Below are 25,290 nucleotides of genomic sequence, written 5' to 3'. Positions count from 1 at the left end.
CTTAAAACATTATCCTCTTTACCCTTGAATCTTTATAGAAAGGTTTACAAAATATAGCAGTATCTGCTCCTAGAAAACATAAAATTCACTCATGATTAAATACTAACGTCTTTCTAACCCAATGATTAATTTGTTTTTACCTTTTACCTTTTTAAAAAAATTATTTATTTGAATATAGTTGACACACAATATTACATTAGTTTCAGGTACATGTGATTCTTGTTTTTTTTATCTTTTATTTTTATTTATTTTTTTAAATAGGCTCCACACCCGACATGAGGCTTGAATTCACGACCCCGAGTCCAAGAGTCGCATGCTCCACTGACTGAGCTGGCCAGGCACCCCAAATGCTCCTTTTTTAAGAGAAGAAAGCTGAGACATGACACAAATTGGGTTGTTTTCCCAAGACCTCGGTACCTTTTCAGCAGCCAAGCCAGTTTTGCTGACTCTCCGATGTAAGATCAGGCTCACACTCCAATATAAACGTAAGCATGCCACATACATGCACATGTGTGCACGTGCACACACGGGCACCTTTCCTACCTCATCAAATCCCATCTTGTCTGGATATTTAGGGACAACTGAAACAAACTGGGAGGGTTCCATTGGAGGACCATCAACTGGAAGACACAAGAAACACACAGAGTGCTTTGTTAGTGAAAGGCTCAGGGAACAGAATTCCATCCACACACCTGGTGTCTAGGAACACAGTCTGGATGTCCGGGGCAGGGGATAACTGCTCAGCAGTTCTCCAGGACTGAGTGGATACACAAGAACCCTGATGGCCAGGGCTTCCAGAATGCTTGTTCATACACAGACTGCAATATTCACTCCATTTCCCTTAAGACTTATTTTCAGAGGAGATGAGAGTCAGTCTAGGATGATGGTTAAGAGTGAACGCTCTGGAGTCAGATGATCTGGGTCCAAACCTTGGTCTGGGAAGGTCTGGAAGAGTTAAGTGACCCTCCAAGCCTGTCTCTTCACGTGAAAAATCAGGATAATAAAAGTGTATCTCGTGGGATGTTGTGAAATTTAAATGAGACCTGCATGCAAAGCACTCACCACCAGTAAATTGACATAGTAAAAACTCAGTAACTTTTAAGCTATTATTTACTGTGGCTCATAATGAAAGACCTCAAAAGTAGGCCAGACTTCTTCTAAATAATGCTTTCTCTGTATATTTTAAAGGGGACTAGTCTGGGACTATTTTTATCCCATTCAGGCAGGTTTAGCTACAGGTATGCAAAAGGTCCTTTATTTTAACAGGAACTTGCTTTTGAGGGCCAGCCCACATCCCAAAACTTGGTACAGGGCTAACAGGTAAATTTCCAGATGGGAGGCACACTGCATCTTAAGTAATAAAAGATTGATTTATTTCATACTCGAAAAAAAGTTTTCTTTACAAACTATACATTTGAAAGTTCGGAAGCAATGCTGAGTGGAGAATCTGGAAAGGTCTTGAAGATTTTTGGAATTGCAAATCCAAAGTACTCATTTGGTTTTCCTTAAAGGGGTAATACAAAGAAAACACAGTGAGAGCTGGTAGCTTGGGTGGTTTGAGGATCCGTTGGTGGTGGCCATCACCACTATTCAGCATTACCCATCTCCTCCAGTCCAGGCAGATGAGAGGAATCACTTCCTCACCCTTGAAGTTGGTCATGGCCTTGTGAATTGCTACTTCTCAGCTCTCCAAGCCCTCCTTCCATTCCCACCCTTGCCCACCACAACGGTCACAGCAGATGTTGATAATGGAGAAGCCGCATATTTGAAGCAGCCTAGAATGATGTGCCAACATCGGGAGGACAGCTGCCCAGAAGGAGGCCAGGACCACTGCGGACTTTGAATTGCAAGAAATATGCCATTGCTGTAGGAAGCCAGCGAGATTTTGTCACTATTTGATATCCCAGCATAACCTCTTCATCCTTCTGACTGAGATACTGTCCAAAGAGTATTATTTGTTTAACTTACCCTTCCCTGGGATATTAAAGAGAAACCATGACATCCAGTTTCACTTATGATTGAATGATGTGAAGTTCTAGAAGGTAGTGAGACAGGTTTCCTAAGCCAAACACAGAGTTGGTCTCATTCATTCAAGCCTAACCCCTATGGTCACATTTCTGTGAATACACAGTGCATGTGTTTCTGTTTCCATTAGAAGCCCAGAATATTTTGTTCCTTTCTGCTCCTCCCCACTCCTCATTAATTTTTTTTTTAAATCAACAAATATTGATGGAAGAGCCACCATGTACAGAGTTAGGCTTTTGAGAGAAAGAAACTTAGCATACAAACTCCTTTTTGTTCATAATGTTGTTTGAGGAGCTGTCTGGCTCTCCCTCCTTGGGTCTTGGAGTTGGGAGGGGGTTATATTTTGAGTTCCTCTTTTCACGCTGTTGGTCTCTGTTTGGCACTCACATGGCCTGCGTGGCTTTAACATTTCAGCCAAAGAGGCTGCTTTTAGCCATTTTGCTTCCATCAAACAGGGGCAGTCATTGCAATCACAGGACAAGTGTCCCCCACAAGCCACAAATGGCTGGCTTCTGAAAGCCACCATTGAGCAAAAATATGAGAAATATGTCTGGGTTTTGTCCCCGAAGACAGAGCAAAGCCACTGGGAAAGACGGGGAATGATACAAGTCAGACCTAAGAAATTTACTGTGCAAGGAGAAGGGATGTGTCTTCGCTTCATCAGAGTTGAGGGTCAGGTATATCCCAGCTTTGGTTGAGGTCATTTCTGACTCCATCGTTCATAATTTATCAGTCCCTCATTGAATCGCTCCCTAGACATAGCCCCTCACTGTGCCACACCAACTGAGACAATATGTTTTACTGGCTACTGGATAGTTTCAAGACCTAGGAATAATAATCACAACTACTATGATAGAGATCTTATTATCCACTGAACTCTGGGCTACACTCTTGACATATATAATCACAGTTATTTAATTTTCACAACATGTACCATGGGATAAGTATGAGTGTCCCTATTTTTACAGATAAAGAAACAAAGGCTTCAACAATTTGCCCAAGGTCACAGAGCTGATAGAGCTGGTACTTGAACCTAAGTCTGACTCCTGAACCTTTTACCCCCACTCGGCCTGCCCCCAAAGCTGGTCCTTGGTAGCCATTGGCATCAAGTTGGTCTTGGCAACTGGGCTGAATTCACAGAAGCTCAGTTAGCTAAGTCGTTGCTCCTGGGTGACCATCACTTGTTGCTTTTTCTGTAGTCTACACTGGAGCACGCACTATCCAGCAGTGTACAATGCGCCAGCTCAGTCATGCCCCCCAAAATATTTGAGAGATCATGCTTGTACCAAATCCTAACTAAATCATAATCATTTAATCATAATCCTGAGGTTGTCCTGAACTTCTTGGATTGCTGTAGCCACCACCCTAGCTCGGATCCTCACTCACCATGATTGGGCTGGGTTTTTTAAAATTTTATTAATTAATTAATTTATTTAAGAGAGAAAGAGAGGGCATGAGCTGGTGGGGAGGGGCAGAGGGAGAGGGAGAGAATCTTAAGCAGGCTCCACATTCAGCACGGAGCCCAATGCTGGGCTCAATCTCACGACCCTGAGATCATGACCTGAGCCAAAATCAAGAGTCAGACGCTTGGGGCGCCTGGGTGGCTCAGTTGTTAAGCGTGTGCCTTCAGCTCAGGTCGTGATCCCAGGGTCCTGGGATCGAGCCCCACATCGGGCTCCCTGCTCTGCGGGGAAGCCTGCTTCTCCCTCTCCTACTCCCCCTGCTTGTGTTCCCTCTCTCGCTATGTCTCTCTCTGTCAAATAAATAAATAACATCTTTAAAAAAAAAAAAAAAAGAGTCGGATGCTTAACCGACTGAGCCACCCAGGCGCCCCCATGCTTGGGCTGTTTTAATATTTTTCAAATTCTCATGCACTTGGTCTTACTTCATTCTAACTCGTTATGCACACTATTGTCAAAATAATCTTCTCCTTCAAGCACAGCACTGGTCTTGACCACAACAGTCACACTCAACACTTTGCAATTTGTTAAGTGCTTTCATATTCATGACATCATTTGTCTTCATTTATCTTTTGGTTGTTTTTATAGATGAAGAAATTGAGACCCACCCAGATGTAGACTTGCCCAAGGTCAAACAGGGAATAATTGGTGCCAAGATCCAATAGTGAGTGATTGGTAATATTATCAGACCTTCCAACTTCATGTCCAATAATCTTAATAATCTTTACATGACATTCTATGGCTCCAGAATGTTGTTACCGAGAAGGGCACGTGAGATCTCCCATCACCTCATGCTCTGACTTGCAAGACCAATCCCCTCACGCCTTTTATATAACCCATTGACTTCTTTCACCTTGACAAGATCTAGCCTCCTGTCATTCATCCCCCAATTTTCTGTACATGAAGCACATTCCCAAATTTTCTGTACAGCTCCTAACATATGAAGTGAGTAAATACATGTAGAGTGATGGGCAGAGTGCTTCCTGTGCACCTTAGCTGGTGCTACACCCCGTCTCCCACCCCACCCCAGCTCCTCACTCTGCTCTCTGAAACTCCAGTCTGTAATTCATCAACTCTTTGACATTTTTAGTCTCTTACTTTCTCTGAATGTCTCTTTACCTTTTTATTTTAACTAAAATTTGGCTTTCCTTGGAGGACACTGCTTCTCTTTCACCCATCAGAGTAGAAGCTGATTTTTCTTATCTCCTCCAATTCACTCCCAAACTGTTTCCCTTTCATCCCTCAAAACCCCCAGCTTCTTTGAAGTGTATGTTAGCACCCTCTGCCCCCTAGCCATGCCCCCCTCAGCCACTGATGATGACAGCCTTTGGCTCACAATCTCATTGTTCCTGCCATCATTCTTAAAACTTTAGCATCCGCATGGTGATCCACCTGACAACGGGGCTTCTAGGTCCTGTACTAACAATCATTCTTTCAGTGACCCACTACCATGTCTGCCTCCATCACCTCTTTCATGTACTCGTGTCCATCGGTATCCAACCTAGATTTCTTGGGCTAGCACTCTAACCACCCCTTGTAAAGACTCTTGATCTGCTTCCACTGATCTTGCTTGGTAAAATCCCAATCCTGCTTCAACTTGATTATCCACTTACTCAGCCTCAAGAATACTGCAAGAGAAATTCACACAATTGTGTTGACTGAATCACTTTAAAATTACAACCACAGATGTCACATTGGCACTCGACACTGCCAAATGATGCAGCTATGCTTCCATAGTAAATTTACTTTCCCACTCTCCGAGCGATCTGTTTCATGCCTTGTCCTCTTTCCTGACACCTCCAGCATCTCTCTCAAGCTGATGGACTACATACCTCATAAAAAAAATAGTCAAAGTAGACCTGCCTTTTCCTTCCACCTCAAGTCCACAAACCCAGTTGCATCTGTACCTACACATTCTTCCTTCCCATCTGCTAGGGTGGAAGAAGCCTCTCTGTTCCCACCTCGGACAACTTCTCCAATACTGTCTTAGATTACAACGCCTCTTGTTTTCTCAAGGACTTCAGCCTCACAACTGCCTTCTTCTCTTCTACATCATCTGGTTCTCCTTATATACTGAATCCTTCTTGTTAGTATATGAATATGCTAAAATCTTGTTAGTATATGAATATGCTAAAAAACAACACAAAACAACTTCTCCTTTGATCTCTCATTCCCTTTCAGCCACCATCCTATGTCTCTATCCCCATCTCAACAAGCTTCCACTTTCTCAACTCCCCATTGTCCTCCCTTTGGCCTACTCCAGTGGGCTTGTGTCCCCATTATTGCACCGTAGTAGCTCTTATCAAGGTCATCACAGATCTTTTCTTGACAGAACCAATGTTAAATTCCCTATCCTCATGTTACTGGACTTCTCAGCCACAGCTGGCTCCTTCCTGAGACACTTCTCAATTTTTCCTTTTAGCTTCTTGGCTGTTTGTCTCCCCCAGGGATCTGTCCTGTTCCCTCCCCTCTTCTCTTTCTATGATCTTTTACTAAACAAGTTTGCACTGTTCCATGACTTCAAATGTCCTTTTAATGCTGATGACTTTCAAATGTCTGTCTCCAGCTGGAGTATCGACCCTGAACTCCAGACTCATATCCAAATATCTCTTAACTTCTTCACTGAGATGTTTTAAAAATATCGTAAGCTTACATGACCAAAACTTCCCTCCCCAGATATTTTCCTATTTCATTAAAGGGTATCCCGGGCCCAAATCCTGGTGTCATCTGGATCCCTTCCTTTCCTTTGTTGGCTGCATCCAGGTCTCTGTAAGTCCTGTTGGCTCTACCAACAAAATATATCCTAACTCCATCTGCTTCTCATCACCTCCCTGCTACATCTTGCATCCCAACCACCATCTTCTCTCACCAAGAGAGAGGAACTGCTCCTCCTATACTCAGATGTCCACACCACAGACTGAGTAATCTTTCTAAATGCATACATCACATCATGCCACTCCCCCCGCCCCACCCCACATGTTATCCCATTACTCTTAAAATAAAATCTGAATTTTTTGCTGTGGCCGCAAGGCTCTGCTTGATCTGGACACATCTTCCTTCATGACCTCATCTCCTTCTACTCAACTCCTCTGTACTCTGACTACATTGGCCTGTTGTTCTTGGAGCATCACAATCTCTCCTAACAACCTTTGTAGTTTTGGGGGGGTTTTGTTGTTGTTGTTTTGTTTTGTTTTGTTTTAAGTAGGCTCCCTGCCCAGTGTGGAGCCCAATGCAGGGCTTGAACTCATGACCCTGAGATCAAGACCTGAGCTGAGATCAAGAGTCAGACACTTAACCGACTGAGCCACCCAGGCACCCCGGTAGTTCTTTCTACTTGGAACACTCTTCACCCAAGTATTCATGTGGCTGCTCCCTTGGTAGATTGTCTATCTCTCTGTGTTGGAACATAAATTCCTTGATGGTGAAGCTTCTGCTGATTTTGCTCACTGTTGTATCTCCAGCATCTTGAACGATCCATGGAATATAGTAAGTGTTTAATCAGTACTTACAGCCTGACTCTCTCTTCTAAAATCTTCCTTGCTTCCTTATTGCTTTCAGGATGGGCATTCTGCCTTAGCTGGGCAATTCAAGGGCCACAACAATTAAGCCACCCTAACCCTCAAATTTTATTTACTTCTACTATTCAAAGCCAACTCTCTTCCAGGGTGAGAATGCTTTTTGGATGATATCTTTGCTCAGTCTGTTTCCTCTGCCTATAGTGCCCTCACTGTATCACTCCTTCTGTTTAAACTTCTAGCAAAGCCCAGCTTGAGAACCACCAGGGCTTGGTGGACTCTCCTAGAACACACCTGCCCACAGCAATTTCTCCCTATTCCAAATTCCAACTGGTCTTATATGTGCTCCTCTTACAAAGCACTGTACTGTGCTATTGGGATCTTTTAATGGTTGTCCTGTGTCTCCAGTTAAATAGGTACACCCAAAACAGAGAATTGGTTGTAAAATGTTTTGAATCCCTCATAGAGTGACTCACAGATTGTAGGAAGGCATTCAATGTTTGTACATAAATATAATTCTTGTTCTAATGCTGCAATTGGGATAGTCTATTAGCAGCCAGATTCCAGATGCTTTGCAAAATGTTTTAACATCTGGCTCATCTTTCCTGAGGACACTTGACAGATATGATTTCATGATTAATCCTTTTCTTAATCCTACAGTGGCCTCCAGTCTGTATTTCTGCATTATTACCCTCAAAGGTTTATTTTTCTAATCATTTTTCTTACTCCAATTATGTTCTACTTTTTAAAATTCAGAATCTGAAATTTTAACAAAATTATAACTAAAGAAGGTAAATGCAAGAATTAAATAAAATGCCATATATAAAGTGCCTAAGATTAGAGTTGGTATGCATTGGGAGATCAATAATGACAGCTATAAATTATAGGTTCTTTTCAGATGAATTCTACTTACATAGCATGGTGTTGTGCATGATTGTAATTTATAATAATTAAAAACTTTATTGACAATGTGTGTGCTTCTATGTACAGAGAAGCTTCTGTGCTCTCAGTTCTATGGGGGGAAACAAGAGAAGGCAAGGCTCTCACCGTCCCTCTCTGAGCTGCCATCTACTTGGAGTCAAGTCTGATGGCGATGAAACGGGGGTGATAAGGGGACGCACATTACCAAGGGTCAAACTGAGTCCTAATAACCACAACGCTTCAATATTTTATGGAGTTGATGTCCATTATTTTATTTGCCTCTCCTATCCCTGCAAAGTAAGTGCTATTATCCTCACTCCACAGATAAAGGAACTAAAGCTCCAAGAGGTGAATTCCCCCTTCCTAAGTGACAGAGCTTGGGTTGAAATTCATTATTTTGGATTCAGGTTCAGTGCTCTTTGCAATACAGTTTTCATGTGTTCCCTTACTCGTTCTTTCACTTGTTTGGTCATACATTCAGCAACTATTTGTTTGGTAGCAACCATATATCATGCACTGTGCTAGGTGCTTGGGATAAAAGGCAGTAAGATACTGCCCTTGTCTAGAACATAGACAATAGGCAGAAACAGTATGTATTAAAGAAATTCACAAAAGAAATTCCTAAGGGCTGGTTCAAGAAATACTGTCTCAATGAACTAGCTCCTTATTCAATTCTCATCCCCCCCAAGGAAGGCTGGATTTTTTGTTCATTATCCTTATTATTCTCTATATACTTAGAGAGCAATAGTATCTCTTGTTGCTTTTTTCAAACCCAGGGACACTGAGATGAGGAAAGACTGGATGGCTTACAAACTATCATGCACATCAGCATGCAAAGCTTGTCATGGTAGGAGTGCTCCTCTCCTCATCCCAAGTATAGTCTATGGACGTACTTTACTCAGCACCACTGATGTGCTCCGGGCATATTGAGCTGACTGATATTTTGCAAACAGAAGCTTATATAAATACAGTAGGAGAGCCTGCTATTTAAAGGAATCTTCAGATGAATCTTTTAAATTATTATTGTCTTTCTTACCTTCGGGTCCCAACTATGTTTCTTTAAAAAAAAAAAAAACTCTCCTTTTTCTCTATTTCCTTGCTTCTTAGTTACTTCTCAAACACTTTGAATTCTGATTCAGCCTTTTCGAAACCATCCTTGTTATGGGCATTAGCTGAAAAATCCATTGGACTTCCAGTCTTTATCTTACTTGAACTTCCTTCCACATCTCACACTCCTGTTTTATTGAAATTCTGGGATGTCACATTATCTTGTTGATGGAATCTCAACTCAAGTCTTTAGGCTTGATAGATTCATCTCTCCATCTCTTCCCTAGATATTTCAACCTAAACTCATTCACTCATTTATTCATTCAGTTATTCAACAAATATTTACTGGGTGCCTACTAGGTGACAGGCAAAGGACTATACTTTGAGACAAATATGATGAACAAGGCATTTACTGTCTGAAGGTGGGAAGCAAGAAATAGATATTCGCAGGCAACTCAGTGGGTCTAAAAATGAACTCATGATTTTTCTTTGCAAACGTCCCCTTTATTCTGCGTGCTCTATACCATTTAAAGCTCCTACAGTGATTCCAAAGCACTCAAGTCAGAACTTAGAAGTTTTTCTCTGCTTCCTTTTGCTCAGCCACAGACTCTTGGCTGAGTCCCTTCAAGCCTATGTCACGAGGTTCTCTTAATCTCTTCCTTCCTCTCCATTCCCCCTGGTCCTGCCCTAGCTCGTATCCTCACCATCTCTTGCCTAGTTTACCATGTAACATCCAAAATGTCCTCTTCACCTCTGGCCTGAGCCCAGCCATCCCCTGCCCCACCCTACTCCAGCCATACTTCTCTTACTGTGAGAGAAACCATTCTAAATCCAGATTTCAATCAGACATTTCTCTGCTAAAAATCTCTTTAAGAGCTCCCCTCCTTTCAGGAAAAGTCCAAACACCTTCTTATATACATTAGAGGTCCTTCTGGCTGGGCTCCTGCCCACTTTCCAGCCTCACTTCCTGCTGTGCCTCCCCAGTCATCCCCATTGCCCCCACACACACATCCTACCCTCCCGTGACGAATAACAGAATTTCTCAGATGCTGCGTGAAAATGAAGTGCAAATATTCCGTCCTTTGGGAAGCCATTTCCAACATCCTTCCAGGCAGGGTTTATCCATTACCTTCTCCTTTAGCCACCACTGCACATTATACACCATAATTAGTATGGTGACTGATTATTGAGCATTTACCGATTCTGACATCATGCTAGACACAGAGGCAATAAGGATGCCGTGTTTAAGGACATGAGCTTTGCAGATTGCAAGACTGGTTCAAGTCCCAACCTGTCATTTGTTTAGCAAAGTGATCTAGGGCAAGTTGCTGACACTCTACTTCTTCATCTGTGATATGGGGATAATAAAAACCCTTTCATTGAATGTTGTAAGGATTAATGAGACTATGGACAAAAAATGCTTAGCCTAGTATCTGTTACATGATAAGCTATTATTAAGTTGAAATCATAATTATCGTTATTGGACTTCTGATATATATCATGGAGAATTTGCCCCCAAGCCCTAAGTTTTTATCTCCATTTCACAACTAAGGTTAGATTGCTTTTCCAAAATCCTATAATTAGAAAGCAGTAAAAGTTTAGAGTTTAAGTCCACACCACAAAACACCATTCTAGCCCTTATAACCTTGTGTGAGATGTATTTACTGTGTACCCAGCTTCGGCACCTGGATTGGAAGCTCCCTAAGGGCAGACCTTGTCATATTGGTATGTTGCATAGGAGAAGTTTAAGAATGAATGAACAAATGAATGTTTCAGCCAAGGCAGACTGGTGGCTGTGAGATCTCAGTCCTGGGAGAGGGGAGGAGTGGCTGGTATGGTCACGGTGGCAAGGGAACAAAAGGCTCCGGGATCACTCACTCATCGCTTCTATCTGCACATGGATGAGGTTCTCGATGTCCTCCTGCAGGGTCTGATGGGGCTTCAGGGGGATGGGCAGGTAGCCATAGTGCTCTCGGTTGCAGAGGTACATCTGGATGCCTGAGGACCCAAGAGAGCAACAAAAGCAACCAATCAGAAAACACAGTTCTTAGTTCCCTAGAGACAACTAAGGGGAAAAAAAAAAAAAAAGCTTGGACTGTGGCTGAAGCTGAGTTTGGCACTGAAACTGAACAGTAGTTGTTTCAGACGCTGTCTGTAGACCTCAAAAATGCTCTTTATTAAGAAAATTTAACACAGCGTTGGGGGCTAATAAAAACCGTGGGCTATTCTTCAGCTCAGAGGAAATTGATTTTTTTTCTTTCCAAAGAAAAAGCATACTCGTGGTCTGAAATGAACACTAAAGGCTTGAAGGAATCAAAAGGAGGCAAGGAATTCCCATCCCAGAGAACAGAATGGAACACTGTAATCCGCCTACAGGAAATAACAAGAAAATGAGGAATAAAATCCACATTTGATATGAAAGCAAACAGGAAAACCCTGCGAGGCTGACAGATTATTAAAGCTAAATCTAGGCATAGGGAGAACAAAAAACAAAGGAAATTTAGAATTCTCCATGGATCTCCATGGTTTTATTTCTTCTCTTAGCAAGCATGGATTTGGAGTCAACCAACAGACGTGAAACTTGTATAACAGATTCATAAAGGGACAAAAGAGTCTGCATTTCAAGTCCTAGTAAGAACCTTCAGTGTGACAATACCAGAAAAATGCCCCAGCCCTCTTGTATTCAACACTGGGTTTCCAGGCCCCAGATGGCTAACTCCAAGAGTTGTACAGCGTCTCTGTTTAACCAGACAGCTAGGAATACAAGAATCAGATGGTCTCATAGAGATCCAACAATTGACAGTCCTGCCTAATGAAAAGATTAATGAAATTAATGGGATTAATTTATAGGATTAATGAATTAATCCTAATGAAAAGGATGAGTCTGCCAAGCACTGGTCCATGGGTCCAAGCTTCTGACTGGTTAATTGCTGTAATCATCTATGCTTTCCAGAGACAGAATTACCTGCATAGTGACTTCTCTATGTTGTGCAGATGAAATTTCCTCCAGTCAGCTCTATCACCTGCCAAATCAGGTGAAGCTGTCTCACGGCATTAACAGAAGAACAGGGGAAAGAAAAGGGCCTTTATCCTCCTTTTTACTGAATCTGGCTCAAACCAGGGCTGGTCCAGCACGCGCTGTCCCTTCTCTTGCTTCACCAAGTGAACTCACTAACTCTGCTGTTTGTCTACACGATCCTTTGGAGGAACTTCGAACCAAAACGTAGCCTCTTGCAAAGTCATGATGCGATTAGGAAATGAAAGGCAAGTGATTTCATGTTTCGGTTGCCTCTCGAGCCTAATTAGGTAAATCATTTTACCATTCCCCTTTCCAAAGCTTCAGTAAAAAGGGGAGATGAGACTAGACTTAGCCAAGGTGTCCATCAAATATGGAGGGACAAGAAAGGCATTTTCACACATGCAAGGTCCTAAGTATTTACTTACCATCGCACTTTCTCAAAAAGTGACTGGATGATGCGGGAGAAAGAGAAGGGGGAAGAGTAAGGGGAAGGAGAAGAGGAGGGGGCGGATCACAGAAAACAAGGGAGACCTGGGACATAATTGACAGGGGCGCCCATGTGGGAGGGAGGAAGGGAGAGAAGGGCATCCCGGGTTGGGGTCGATAGGTGTGGCACCACTCAGATGCAAGTACATCGGAAGGCTCCAGGAGAGACATCTTCACAAACGTGCAAAAAGAACATCTGAAAAATTGGATCATTCTAAGAGAGGTTTTAGACAACTAGGGCTTAGTTTGGGATTGTATTTGGAATAATAAAACTAAGCAAGAAAAGGGGGGGCATTTTTAAGTTAAATATGGAAGGCAAACTAAGCATAGTCTATAAGTGGCTCAGCCTAGAATTAGGTTCGTATAACTCGAACAACAAAAGCACAGGCCATGATCTATCTTAAATCACCATGTAATTCTATCAAGAGGGCAGGGTGTTGGGAAGACCGTGTTTGCACTGAGGGAGCAAAGGGAGGGGAGAGGGCTAACTCCTCAACTTCCGTAGTGGACACTCAGTAGATAATGCCTCAAGCAAAACCAGAGAATCAAGAAGTAGCAACACGAGCATATTATTTAGAAACACGGATATAATATTACACATCTACCATCATCTGTTAGAGATAAAAGTGTCTGTCTTCTAGAAGAGGGAAATGAGGTACAAGGGGGTGATGTGTAGGGGACTTCTAATTTTATAATAAATCTTGGAGGACTCTTTTAACTCAACTACATACATGGATAATTTGATAAAAACATAAACATTTTAAAAGGAAATGTGTTGATCATTAGTTAAAGTCTATAAAGGAAACTGGTACTCTCAGTGAAACCTACTTCTGGAGAAAACAATTTTCTTTCCCTTTGGAAAAGATTGGTAAATGAAACTATACCTCGAAGCTCTGTACTTGTGAAAATATCCGACATTTCCTTGTTCTCACATAGTACCTTAACACGGCAAATTGATATGCTTATTTTTAATCTTGGTGATGACAAATCAGATTCAGGAGGGCTATGACTTGTCCAAGGTCACACAGTAAGTCATTAGCATGAAACCTTTGTCCCTAAAGAGCCAAAGCCAAGTATTTTCTTATCTGCCTAGGGTTCCGAAGCCAAGTCTCAGAACCAGTAATAACTCCGAGTTGCCATTCTCACACATGGGAGGCACTTTGATTACTACCAGTGCCATGTAGGAGGCAGATCTGCCTGCCCATCACCCACATCGCTTGCCTTCTTTGACTCAACAGCAGACATTCGGAAGATGACTGGCCGGCGCCAGAGATGACTCCTGTGGATACAGAGCCCACACCCCTGGCCACAATGGGAAGTGAACTCCTGACCTTGGCTTCATTATAGCCTCAGAGACTCGCCTATGATCCTGTGCTCTCCTCGGGGGCTAGATCAGCAGCCACACCCCAGCGCACCAGCACACTTGGATTGCCCCTCTCACTCATCAACCCGCATGTGGCAATGACTGGAGTCCGAGGTGAAAGGTTAAGGATCAAGGTCTGCAGTGAGACGGTCCTGCCAGGTACCTGCAGACCCTTAATTGCCTGTTGGACATTTAACAAATGATGCTTCAGTGGAGGAAACACAGCTAGGGAGATTCACAGAGTGAGAACAAGAGAATGCAAATCATCTTTCATCAAGGGAGAAGTGGAGTGCTTTGCTTTGGATCACCAAAGCTTCCATGGGCTACACAGACTCCCAGGCTCATTCTTGTCTCTCCTGGAAATACTTCAAGAGAAGTTTAAGTGTCACCTTGAAGCCACAGGGCTGTCAGGAAAGCTCTTTCATTTCCCCCAAATGACAGTGATTCTTTCCTGCTTGCCCCCTGATGGGTGTGTGGTTTATACCACCCGTGTGACCCTCAGCTTTCCCTGCTTCACAACTACTACTCATATTTCCACATGCAAAGACCTTATCTCCCCAAGTAACACGGAGCCTAACACGATGCCAGGCATGAAGGCAAGGCCTAGAATATTGATTTCCTCTCCTTTCTTTTCTACCTCTTCTCTCCCCAGTTGAATCACCAAACAGCTTTGGGCCTATCCATCTGTTTGCAATGTCCTGGGAAAGCCTATGGGAGTCTGACTCATAAAAAATGAAGCCTGAGTGAACAGGCCAAGGAAAGGACAGAGCTAAAAAATTCCTATCCAGCCTGTGTCACTCTTCCAGCCCCAAATCCAGTTCTTGGTTTAAAAAAATATATCCTAATAATTGAGTGCATGGGTCACAATAATACCTTATGCACTGACTATCAGAGAGGGCTCTGTTAGGCAAGGACCATTATTGTAATTGTGAATAGTTCACTTTCTTGGAACATCCTTACTGCAGGCTTGGAACCAAAGGGACTGGCGCAACCAAAAGGAATGACAAGGTCCCAAGTCTGCTTCTCATCCTGGAGAAGTCAGAGCAAATCACAGACCGAGTTAAAAGGAACTCTCAATCCAGATGAGGATAGGAACCCTGCTTTTGCCCTGACACGGGGCTCAAGAATGCCTACACCTGGCCCAAGGGTCTAAATGGCTCTAGCAGCCAAGGGAAAATAATCAGCCTTCTACATTTCCACCAAATATTCTCATTCCTACCAAGTCTACAACTGATGAGTGGCACACCGATGGCTTTAAAGATGGCCTGATGTGTGAGCTGTAGCTTGAGTTTGTATTTACATTCTCACCTGCCAGCAACCTGCCTCAGCTGCCTGGGGTCCTGGTCTCATCCCCACTAATGTATATGGCCACATGAGTTTATTCACCATCTGCCTGGTTTCTGAGCTCATTTTTGCTAGTGGTGAAATGACATGTTTCTGGCTCATGGATAATGGGAACTGACTTCTCTCAGGAAGGTCTGAATGATGTTGAGAATACAGCTTTGCTTTAGGAATGTCATGTATCTTCCTGCTGAGTTGCCGTAGTGAATGAAAGCCTCCCTGATGGCATGTGCAAGGTGACACAAGAGAAATCACTTACCCTCCTACTGACTCGTCTTCCTCAAAAAGCCTACGGGCCCCACCGGAAACGCTTTCCAGTGGTTCTTGAAAGGCTCTGGCTCTGCCTTTCCGTCCATGGGGACTGTGGCAGAGACTGCTGGTCGCCTCCCTAGATCTGTCCCCTCCTCCTTTAGAGTAAGAGAACTGGGGCTCTAGACTGCATAGAATAAAGAGTACATTCTGAGCCCTGCTTCCAGCTACGAGGTGACCTGTGACTAAATTCTGGCTAAGGGGATATGCATGGAAGTGACATGTTCAAGTCCTTAAATGAAGGAGGGCCCTTCCCTCCCAGCATTTACTCATTGGCTAGAATGCATCCATACCGATGAGATGTCTTGGGTCATCCAATTAGAGACAATACTCATGGAGGATGAAGAAGCAACAGAGAAGGAGCCAGGGGCTCTGAAAACTTTGGGGAACAGTGTCACTCTGCCAGCTCAGACTTTTTTAAGAAGAGATAAACTTCTATTTTTAAAGTCTGGGGTCTTTGCCAATGTTGTTTTGGGCTTCTGTCACAGTTTCCCAATTAATAAAAAGTTCCTATAGTGAACAAAATGATGCAGCGGCACCAGAGAGGAGCAATCACCTGCTCACGGCGGCTCCACCCGCACGGTCTCCCCAGCACTCAGAAAAAAGGAGAGTGGATTTCTGAGGAGGGGCCAGCCCTGGCTCTGGGTCATTGGTGTTCACAGAGACAGCAACAGAGGGTCCTGAATGGCAAAAAATTGTCTCTAATACTACCTGAAAGAAAAGGTTTATATAGGTCTGTTTTATACGAAGATGCACAAAACAGAGGACCTGGTTATTTGCAGTGTTTCCATGGTGACAGGACAACTGAACAGAACTAGTACCTGCTTGCCTGCTGGAGAAGGCAAAGACGATGATGTCGTCAAAGGTCCAGGTATAGTCCTGGTGCGGGGGATAGAACATCAGCTTGTCAGAGGCCTCCTTCCTGAGGTCAATTAGGAAGGTGGAGTGAACCATGGGAACGGGAAAGCAGCCCATCCGCTTCCATTCTCTGATCTGAAGGTAGTCTGGGGTGCGTTTATAGAAGCCCTGGAAAAGAGAGATAGGTGGGCTTTGTTCTCTGATCTGAGGCCTTCATCTTTCGCAGTCTTCCGCTAGGCTCCTTCCTTCTAAGCTGCCACCAGTTAAGGAGAAGTCCCCAAGCAAAGTCACTTCCGCTATTCTTATCTTGATCTAAGAATTTCCAGCAGAGCTCAAGAAATGCTATTTGCATAGAAAATAACACTTAAAGGGTCTTGTTTTCAGAAATAATTTTGGTATTAAGGAGGGCATGTATTGCATGGAGCACTGGGTGTTATACGCAAACAATGAATCATGGAACACTACATCAAAAACTAATGATGTACTGTATGGTGACTAACATAACATAATAAAATAAAATAAAATAAGAAATAATTTTGGTTTCAGCCTATCTCCGGATTTAATGATCTCATAAAAGTATATTTCATGTTGATGTATGATTGAATGTGAAGAAAAGTATTAAGAGGTGGTGGAGCAGAGAAGTTAAAAGCACAGGTTCTGGTGTCTGGTTGCCCAAATTCAAATTCTATCTCAGCAACTAATTGTCTGGAGGTACCTGTCAGGTGACTCAACTTTGCTGTGCCTATTCCCTCATCTGTAAACCAGGAATGATGGCACAGTCAACTCCATGGGGTTGCCTGAAAAAATTAGGTAAGGTAAAATCTGAAAAATGCTTAGAATAGTGCCTAGCACTAAGAAAGCATCAAAAAATATTGGCTAATACTAAAATTACTACATTATCTGGCCAATATTTTTAATGAAATCTGTAGTACTTAAACATACAAAGAGGGTCCTTCAGTGCAGTTACTTATTCAATATTCTGGTGCAGCTGCCTCCACTGCTCCACACTCTTTTGGGGATTCTCCTTTAGAAAGTTCTTTCTGGATGAGCACACAGGACAACCAACCTCCTTACTCTGTGGTTTTGAACCACACATTTCTCCTGTTTGCTTTTAATGATTAAAGCAAATAAGGAAATAATAAAAACTTAGAGGCTGTAGTTACTAGGGTAATCCGGCCTTTTTCCTGGTGTCAACGCATAACTCATTAAGAACAGCCCTCGAGTGGATTCTATCGTGTGAAACACTGCAGATTACTGAGAGTGTATGAATTTAAATGAACTTAATAAAACGTTCTCTCCCCAAGGAACTGAATGTCTTTTATAAATACGAACTTAATGTCTCCTTAAAAGAGATGTGGATAACATGCATTCAAGATCTCTCAGAACTGCAGGAAATAATTGTAACCAAAGAGGAATGGCTCATCCAGCAGTGTGCTAAAGCTACTGTTTATTAAATTTTCAGAAATTTTGCAAGCCAGTTGACATTTTGGTAGCTTAAAATCTGTTAAAAAAAATCATGTTAATTCCCACCATTCTAAAATACCACAGACGGTAGCTTTGTATATTTTTTGTCATTATGTCACCAAGTGGCTACACTGCAATTACTCAACTTTCCCTCACTTTGACAACATTTAAGTTGTTTACATGGTGAGAGTACCTACACTATCAAAGCTGGCAAATGGCTTTTCCCCCCACGGAGAGCCAGTTATTAAACATTTATCAGCACACCACTGGACTCATTCTGCATCCAAAACCAAACCAAATATAAAAGAGGGACTCAAAATTTAGCCCTTTGAGCATGAGACATTTTTTTCCCCTTAGCACAGCTTTATTCCATATTGATATATACTACACTGATCGGTTTATCTCTTTAATTTATCTAATTTATTAACCAGAGAATTAAAAATACAGTCAGACAGAAGCATTCACTGTAACAGAGTTCTAGACTTTGAAGATTTTTAGAATGGAAAAGAGATGATGGAAATTTAAAATTTTGTTTTTCACTTGAATTTTGTAAAAGCCAGCTACCATAGCAGCTCTGATTATTAGATGGCTTTGGAAATAAATTTGGCAACATATATCAAAGGTCATCAAAATATGTATACTCTTTGACTCAGTAATTCTACTTCTAAGAAGCTATCCTAAGGGCATAATATTAAATACAGAAAAATGTGCATTAATCATCATGGGCATTATAATCATTAAAAGTTGCAAACAACTTGAATAATTTTAAACTAAGAAAAAGGTTAAGTAATTTGCATTATAGCCACTTGATGATATAGTTACTAACAACATGTTGTTATCCATGATGTTAGAGTCGTGGGGAGTCACATAATTTTTTTTTTTTTTACTTTTTTCCATTTCCAAATTTTTCTATAGTGTTCTTATGTTTTAATACCAAAAAGTCCTATTTTTTTTTTTTTTTTTTTTTTTTTTTTTTTAAAGATTTTATTTATTTATTTGACAGAGAGAGAGACAGCGAGAGAGGGAACACAAGCAGGGGGAGTGGGAAAGGGAGAAGCAGGCTTCCTGCCGAGCCGGGAGCCCGATGTGGGACTCGATCCCGGGACTCCAGGATCATGACCTGAGCTGAAGGCAGTCGCTTAACCAACTGAGCCACCCAGGCGCCCCAGTCCTATTTTTTTTTTTAAAATCTCAGAATCAGAGAGGAAAAAATTACAAATATCAGTAAGCTTTATTGGTTAAGTTAAAGCTTCTAAGGCTAAGCTCACTAGAATATTTTCTTCATAATTCATTAATATAAAAAAGCTCATTGGATTATGCATTAGATATTGATTTTCCTCCTTTCCTGAACATGCTTACTCCTGTAACACCATGACATGCACATTTCAAGGGAGGAAGTAAGGAAAAAGGTGAATGGGGCCATGGTTGACATAATGGCTGCCTTGTTAAAACCCATAGCCTTTTAATCCATCAGCCAGAAGACTTGCCTGAGGTGTGATTCCGCACCAGAAATTAGAGTACAGGGCCCGAGACTCCAGCATGGGTGCCACAATGGTTTTGTTTTCTGCAATCATTAGATTGAGGGTCTGTGGATTAGTCAGGAAGTTGTCGACATCTATGAACTAGGAAAAGAAAAGATAATGTCAGGTGAAAAAGTACTTTTCTGTATTGGGTTCAAGACTAACCCAGCACTTCTGAAGGATCACAGGAACTTGCTCATGAGACATGGAACCAGTTATTTATGTTCTCCTTATTGAAACTTGTTGAAGCCAGATGGCATTCATTCAGGCAAAATACATTGAGACTCACTTCCACATGTCTAGCTCTGCATAAGGCACCAAGCAATAAATTGATGTTACCATACTGGGTACACACTCAACCAGCACCCAACCCACACCTTGGTTAGTGGTTATTAACCACTAACAGCTCCCAAGAGCTCTTAAAGAGTCATCCAAAAACACTCATTGAGTGCCCAGCCTAGGTACAAATGAACAGACTTATTTAGGTTGTCCATCGTAATGCCAAAATGGCCCAAAACAGATTTATCAGTGCCATTTTAATGTTACAAGTAGAATTTTTGTTGAACGTACATTATATCAACCCATGAAGCCTATCCCTCTCTTAGCAGAAGTCCATGTTAACACTGATTCAGGTATAGGGATAGTTTAACAATAGATTCTATTATATAAAATAAATAATCTCACTGAACTATACACTTAAAAAAATTAAAATGGTAGGTTTAAGTTATGTGTATTTTACCACACACACACAAATAATCAGAAGCTTTCATTCTTATGATAGTCAGTCTGTTTACCCAAAAATTTGGGACTCAGCATTTGTATGCTTCAATGACATTTAAACAGCTTTATAATGTTAAATATCATCAACTTGAAAACGTATATGAAATTATTTGTATTGGACAGGTGCATGTGATAAATTATTGGGCTGATTTTTGTCATGGTTATGAGCTGGGGATGGCCATAGGTCAAAAGTATTCCTTTTAGGAATCAGAGTTTAGTGATGGAGAGCAGATATTGACAAGCCTAATGAAACCATATTGTCTTTGCTTTATTGGTATTATTTCTAGGATTGTACTAGAAAATGCTCACCAAAAGAATTAAATGGATTTTGGGGGCTACAGATGGAGAACTTGATTCCCATAAACTTGCAAAGAAAAAAAGCCCCTGTCAACTTTCAGAAGGGAAATGCAGACTGCAGCAACTTGCTGCCTAGGAAGCTGCCCTCCTTTCCAATTAAGTTAGGTTCCTGGAGGACAAGGACAGAAGATAACACTGGTTCCTAGTCATTGAGTCCAGCATTTTTCTGGACCATTCCAAAAGTTCTAAGAAAAGTGATGGAACCTCTCCACAGAGAGAAATTCTCCAGGAGAACCTAGCATAATTAGGAGCAATCAAGAAGCCAAGCAAGAGATGCCATTCCCCTGCCAGGGCTGCAAGGTCCCGGCTGCTCCTTTAACTGGGCCATTTCTCAGGGTTGTTTGTGAAGCTGGTAACCTTGAAAGATGAAGTAACATATTTTCCCAGAGAAAGAGCAGGTATGTTGACTGCTTGCTATAAAAGCAGTAGGTTCCCTGAACTCTGGGTTCCTCAGCTGTGATACAAAACCACTGGATGCAGAGCATCCATCTCAGCCCATGACATCACCTGTGTGAGAAGTGGGGGTCAGGGGAAGTGCCACAAGCATGCTGGTAGACATGCTATTTACTGTAAGTAATAATCCATTGTCTCTTAAAAAAAGAGGGATGACAGTCCCCCAAATCACTGAGGAACAAAAAGGAATGGAATTTCAGAGCTGTTAATTTGAATCTTTTTTTATATAATTATTTTCTTATATCTGAAAAAAAATTTCTAAAGAGTTATTAAGAATCTTCCCTAATAAATCTTTAAAAAAAGGGGGTGGTGCGCCTGGGTGGCTCAGTCAGCTAAGCCTCTGACTCTTGGTTTTGGCTCAGGTCATGATCTCATGGGTTGTGAGATTGAGCCCCGCATTGGGTTCCATGCTCAGTGGGGAGTCTGCTTGAAGATTCTCCCCTTTGCCCCCTCACTCTTCTCTCTCTCTTTCTCTAAAATAAATGAATAAATCTTTAAAAAAACAAAAAAGAATCTTCCCGAGCATTCCCTATGAACTGAAAGGATTCAGAGTTTCTTATCCCTATTACATGAAAGAGATCAAATAATCCAGGAGTTTATTCACTTACTCACTGAAAATGCATGTCAAGAATGGTTTGAGATGAAATCCAGGTACCCCAATATTAAGTTCCCCAAGTTTTCCCTTGTGTGTTTATTAAAAAGTGGAGGAGAGGCTCCTTGGTGGCTCAGTCATTAAGTCTCCAACTGTTTTTTTTGTTTGTTTGTTTGTTTTGGAAGATTCCAACTCTTGATCTCAGCTCAGGTCTTGACAGGTCTTGATCTCAGGGTCGTGAGTTCAAGCCCCACGTAGAAAAAGTGGTGGGGGAGTTGGTTCTCAAACAAAAGGTTGTTTTAATAGCTCCCACAGTCTTAAGTTTTGGACAGTTGATTTGGACACATTCTAGATAACAGTTGTAAAGAAATCAAACATCTTTTTTTTACCAGAATATAGTCTGACCATTTTTCCCTCGCAGTTCGAAGGGCCGCCTGCCGTAGTTTCATCACATGGGCAAAACGGGAGCCTGGCCAATGCTTTGGTCCAATTTCATCAGGGTAAGATCTAAAATAATAATAATAATAGTAATAATAACAATAATAGCTTATAATTATTGAGTGCCTATATATTCCAGGCTCTGTCCTAAATGTTTATATGCACTAACTCATTTCAACTTCCAACAACCCTAGTGCATGGGTACTATTATTGTTATCATCTTCCTCATATTACAGATAAGGAAGCAGAGATTAAGTAACGTGGCTTACTGTACACAAGAATCCTTATATGAAATATTTCAGTGGCTTCTAAGAAGAACCTACGGAGTCCTCACAAGGTTAGTATTCTCCATTTCACAGATGAGGAAATTGGTGCAGAGTGGTTAAGTCATTTGCCTAATGCTACACGTTAATAAGGGGCACAGTTAGAATTTAAATCCAGGCATAGCCCCAAAGCTCATGTTCCTAAGCACTTTTTAATATATTCTGCCATCAAATAAATTTAAAAATTTTGCAGCATAAAAATATGAGTTTCCCAGAAAAAAAAACCAAAGGTTAAATTTACTTGATCAAGTATCAGTAAAGGATTCCACAGAGCCTAACACACTGATTTATCCCAGGTAGAGTGAGATCATGGAGCGGATGCATAATGTCATTGGAATCTCTATCAGCATCTACGAAACAGCCAGGGCAGGACTCTCACATGGCAACATTAGCAAGTGGGTTGGCATACCCTCAAGAACCCTTCTGAAAGCTTCCAGGTGGTATGGTTGTTGATACTGTCTCAGGAGCCATTATTTCAAGTTCTTCTAGCTGTGCTAACAGTACCTATATATACTTATATAATTATGAAAATATAATTATATAAATAAGATTAATAAAACTATGTCCTGAACAGGGGCTCTCTAAGATGTCTTTCCAACGATTGCTTCAGTGAAAATCAGTGGAGTCCTGTTTTTCTCAATATATTGCCCCCAAAATGCCTTCACTAATATTTTTCACACTGACCTTGGCATATAATATATTTAGTCAAGATCTGGGCACAGAGAAAATTACCAGGATGCAAGGTAAGTACATAATCTTTTTGGCTGTTCTAGTTAGGCCCAATTCCATTGTAAGAGACTCCAAAAAAAGCATTCAAAATCTTTTATAGTGTTCAAATTTCATTGTTAAATTTTGCTTGATATATGGACCATATGCTGGGATTTGAAATATATATGTATATACATATATAATAAAACTATTATATATAAAGAGACTAAAAAAATCTGTTCTGGAATGGCATTTATTATTATTATTATTATACAAATTTGGCTTTCAACAAATGATTTATCCTAGGCAAAAATTCAGGCAACTCAATTTATTCTACTTCTACAATTTCTTAAGCTAGAATTGCAGTAGGCTTGGGAACATTTACAATAGTCCATTTTAAATACACTTATTCATGTTGTCATTTGCTCATTTGTTCATGCAACAAGTATTAATTTAGTGCCTGCCAAGAACATAGCACTGGGGGAAAATATGAAGTATTTGTATACCGTAACCTCTGCCAAAGAACCCAAAAATCACTTTGAAGAAATGCATAAATTACATAGTTAAATAACAAAGTTAGTTACGTGTATTGCTATGTCAAAAAGGATGATGTAGGAAATAAGCAATACAAGTGTTGAGAGAAAGGTAGATTTTTGTAGCTGGAATGATTAGGAACAGCTTTCTGTAGTAGGTGGGGCTTGGCATAAGAGCTGGTTACAAAGACAGAAAGGGCCTTCCTGGAGAACAAACCTGCATGGGTAACAGCTTGGGGTTGAAAGTAAAAGGAACATTCTAGACAAAGCAGTTTTCTTTTGGGAAGAAGCAAGAGATATGGGTGCATAGCTGTTGGTGTTAAGTTCATAGAATTTTTAAAAAGTGTTTAAGTCTGAAGTATTTGAACTTTGTTCTGTGGGTACTGGAGAGCCACTGGAGTCCTTTTAACAGAGAGATTAAACCATGTCATTAGCATTTTAGGTAAGTTGATTTGACAGTATGGTACGTAGGATGATCTTGAAGATGGAAGTAACTAAGAAATTGCTATGGTTAAGAGAAGAAGTAACCTAAATGCCCATCAGTAGGGAATTGACTACTCATTATCATTATGGTACATCCATATAATGGATACTATGCAGTCATAAAAATAACGAAGAAGGGCGCCTGAGTGGCTCAGTTGGTTAAGCAACTGCCTTCGGCTCAGGTCATGATCCTGGAGTCCCAGGATCGAGTCCCGCATGGGGCTCCCTGCTCAGCAGGGAGTCTGCTTCTCCCTCGACCCTCCACCCTCTCATGCTCTCTCTCTATCATTCTCTCTCTCTCAATAAGTAAATAAAAATCTTTAAAAAAAAAATAACGAAGAAACCCCTTAACTACTGCTATGGAATGATGATAAAAATATGATAAGTAAAATAGCATAGTATATATAAAAAGTATGCAGACTTTTCACTATGATCCACCAAATATGAAAGACTTATACTCAAAATATGAATAAATAATATCAATATTTTTAAATATATACTGTGGCAATTTATTTGTTATTTATTTACTGGCTGGTGGCTGCAGGAGTAAAGAGGAAGAGAGGCAGTTACAAGGCAGGCCCTTGTAACTTACTAGATACAGAGACAACCAAAAAGTCATATGGGCCTCCAAGCTTAGACACCTGAATGGCTGGAAAACTGGTTATGGGAAGTGGGATAAATAAAGTTCACAAAATGTTGTCTTACTACTCACTCTGGTTCATCCATAGGCCTCCACTCCACATAGTGATAGAATCTCTGTACATTTTTCAACCACTCCCTGAGTATTTCTGTTGTATTATCCACATTGTGATCAGTGGCTGCCCTGCATGAGAGAAAGCACAATATAGCTCAGTTGCCATCCAAAGAAAGAGGGAGACATCCAAAAGACCCCAGATTAATTGAAAGGAGAATGGCCAGTTCTGAGAAGAAAAAAAAAAATGTACATATGAAAATGACATCCCTCATGGTCCAAACTAGACAACAGATTCCTGAAGTGAGAGATACTGCTTAAAATCATTTTTGTGTCATTATATCCTTAAAACAGGGCTCAGCCAATAGCAGAATCAATAAGTGGTTGTACTAAAACTGTGTAAGCAGAAAATGCATTAAGAGTAAGCTAACTAATCTTTTTTGGGAAATTTTTCTATTTGGCTTAATTTTTAGTTATCCAAGATGTAAACTCTGCCTTTTAACTTCCCTGACAACTACCATCAATTTAAGCAATAATTCAGTTGCATTTTCCTTTTAAGTTTCTTTTCGGATCACAACAAAATTGCTAATCAGTGGTACTATGA

The 25,290-nt window shown here is 41.2% G+C and overlaps 1 protein-coding gene across 1 annotated transcript in view; it reads right to left on the bottom strand.

The window, feature by feature from the left end:
* The window catches only part of COLGALT2 (collagen beta(1-O)galactosyltransferase 2), a 106,271-nt gene that overhangs the window by 20,022 nt on the left and 60,959 nt on the right, over positions 1-25,290 (bottom strand). The window contains exons 2-7 of the mRNA XM_036076724.2: positions 24,708-24,818; positions 21,900-22,017; positions 19,296-19,430; positions 16,308-16,512; positions 10,847-10,966; positions 544-620 (exon numbers count right to left, since the gene is read on the bottom strand). Coding sequence (XP_035932617.1) covers positions 544-620; positions 10,847-10,966; positions 16,308-16,512; positions 19,296-19,430; positions 21,900-22,017; positions 24,708-24,818 — 766 coding nt within the window. The remainder of the gene's footprint in view (positions 1-543; positions 621-10,846; positions 10,967-16,307; positions 16,513-19,295; positions 19,431-21,899; positions 22,018-24,707; positions 24,819-25,290) is intronic.

Source organism: Halichoerus grypus, chromosome 7, assembly GCF_964656455.1.
Source record: "Halichoerus grypus chromosome 7, mHalGry1.hap1.1, whole genome shotgun sequence".
In the NCBI taxonomy this organism is placed as follows: Eukaryota; Metazoa; Chordata; class Mammalia; order Carnivora; family Phocidae; genus Halichoerus; species Halichoerus grypus.
This window is presented reverse-complemented; position numbering and strand designations above follow the sequence as displayed.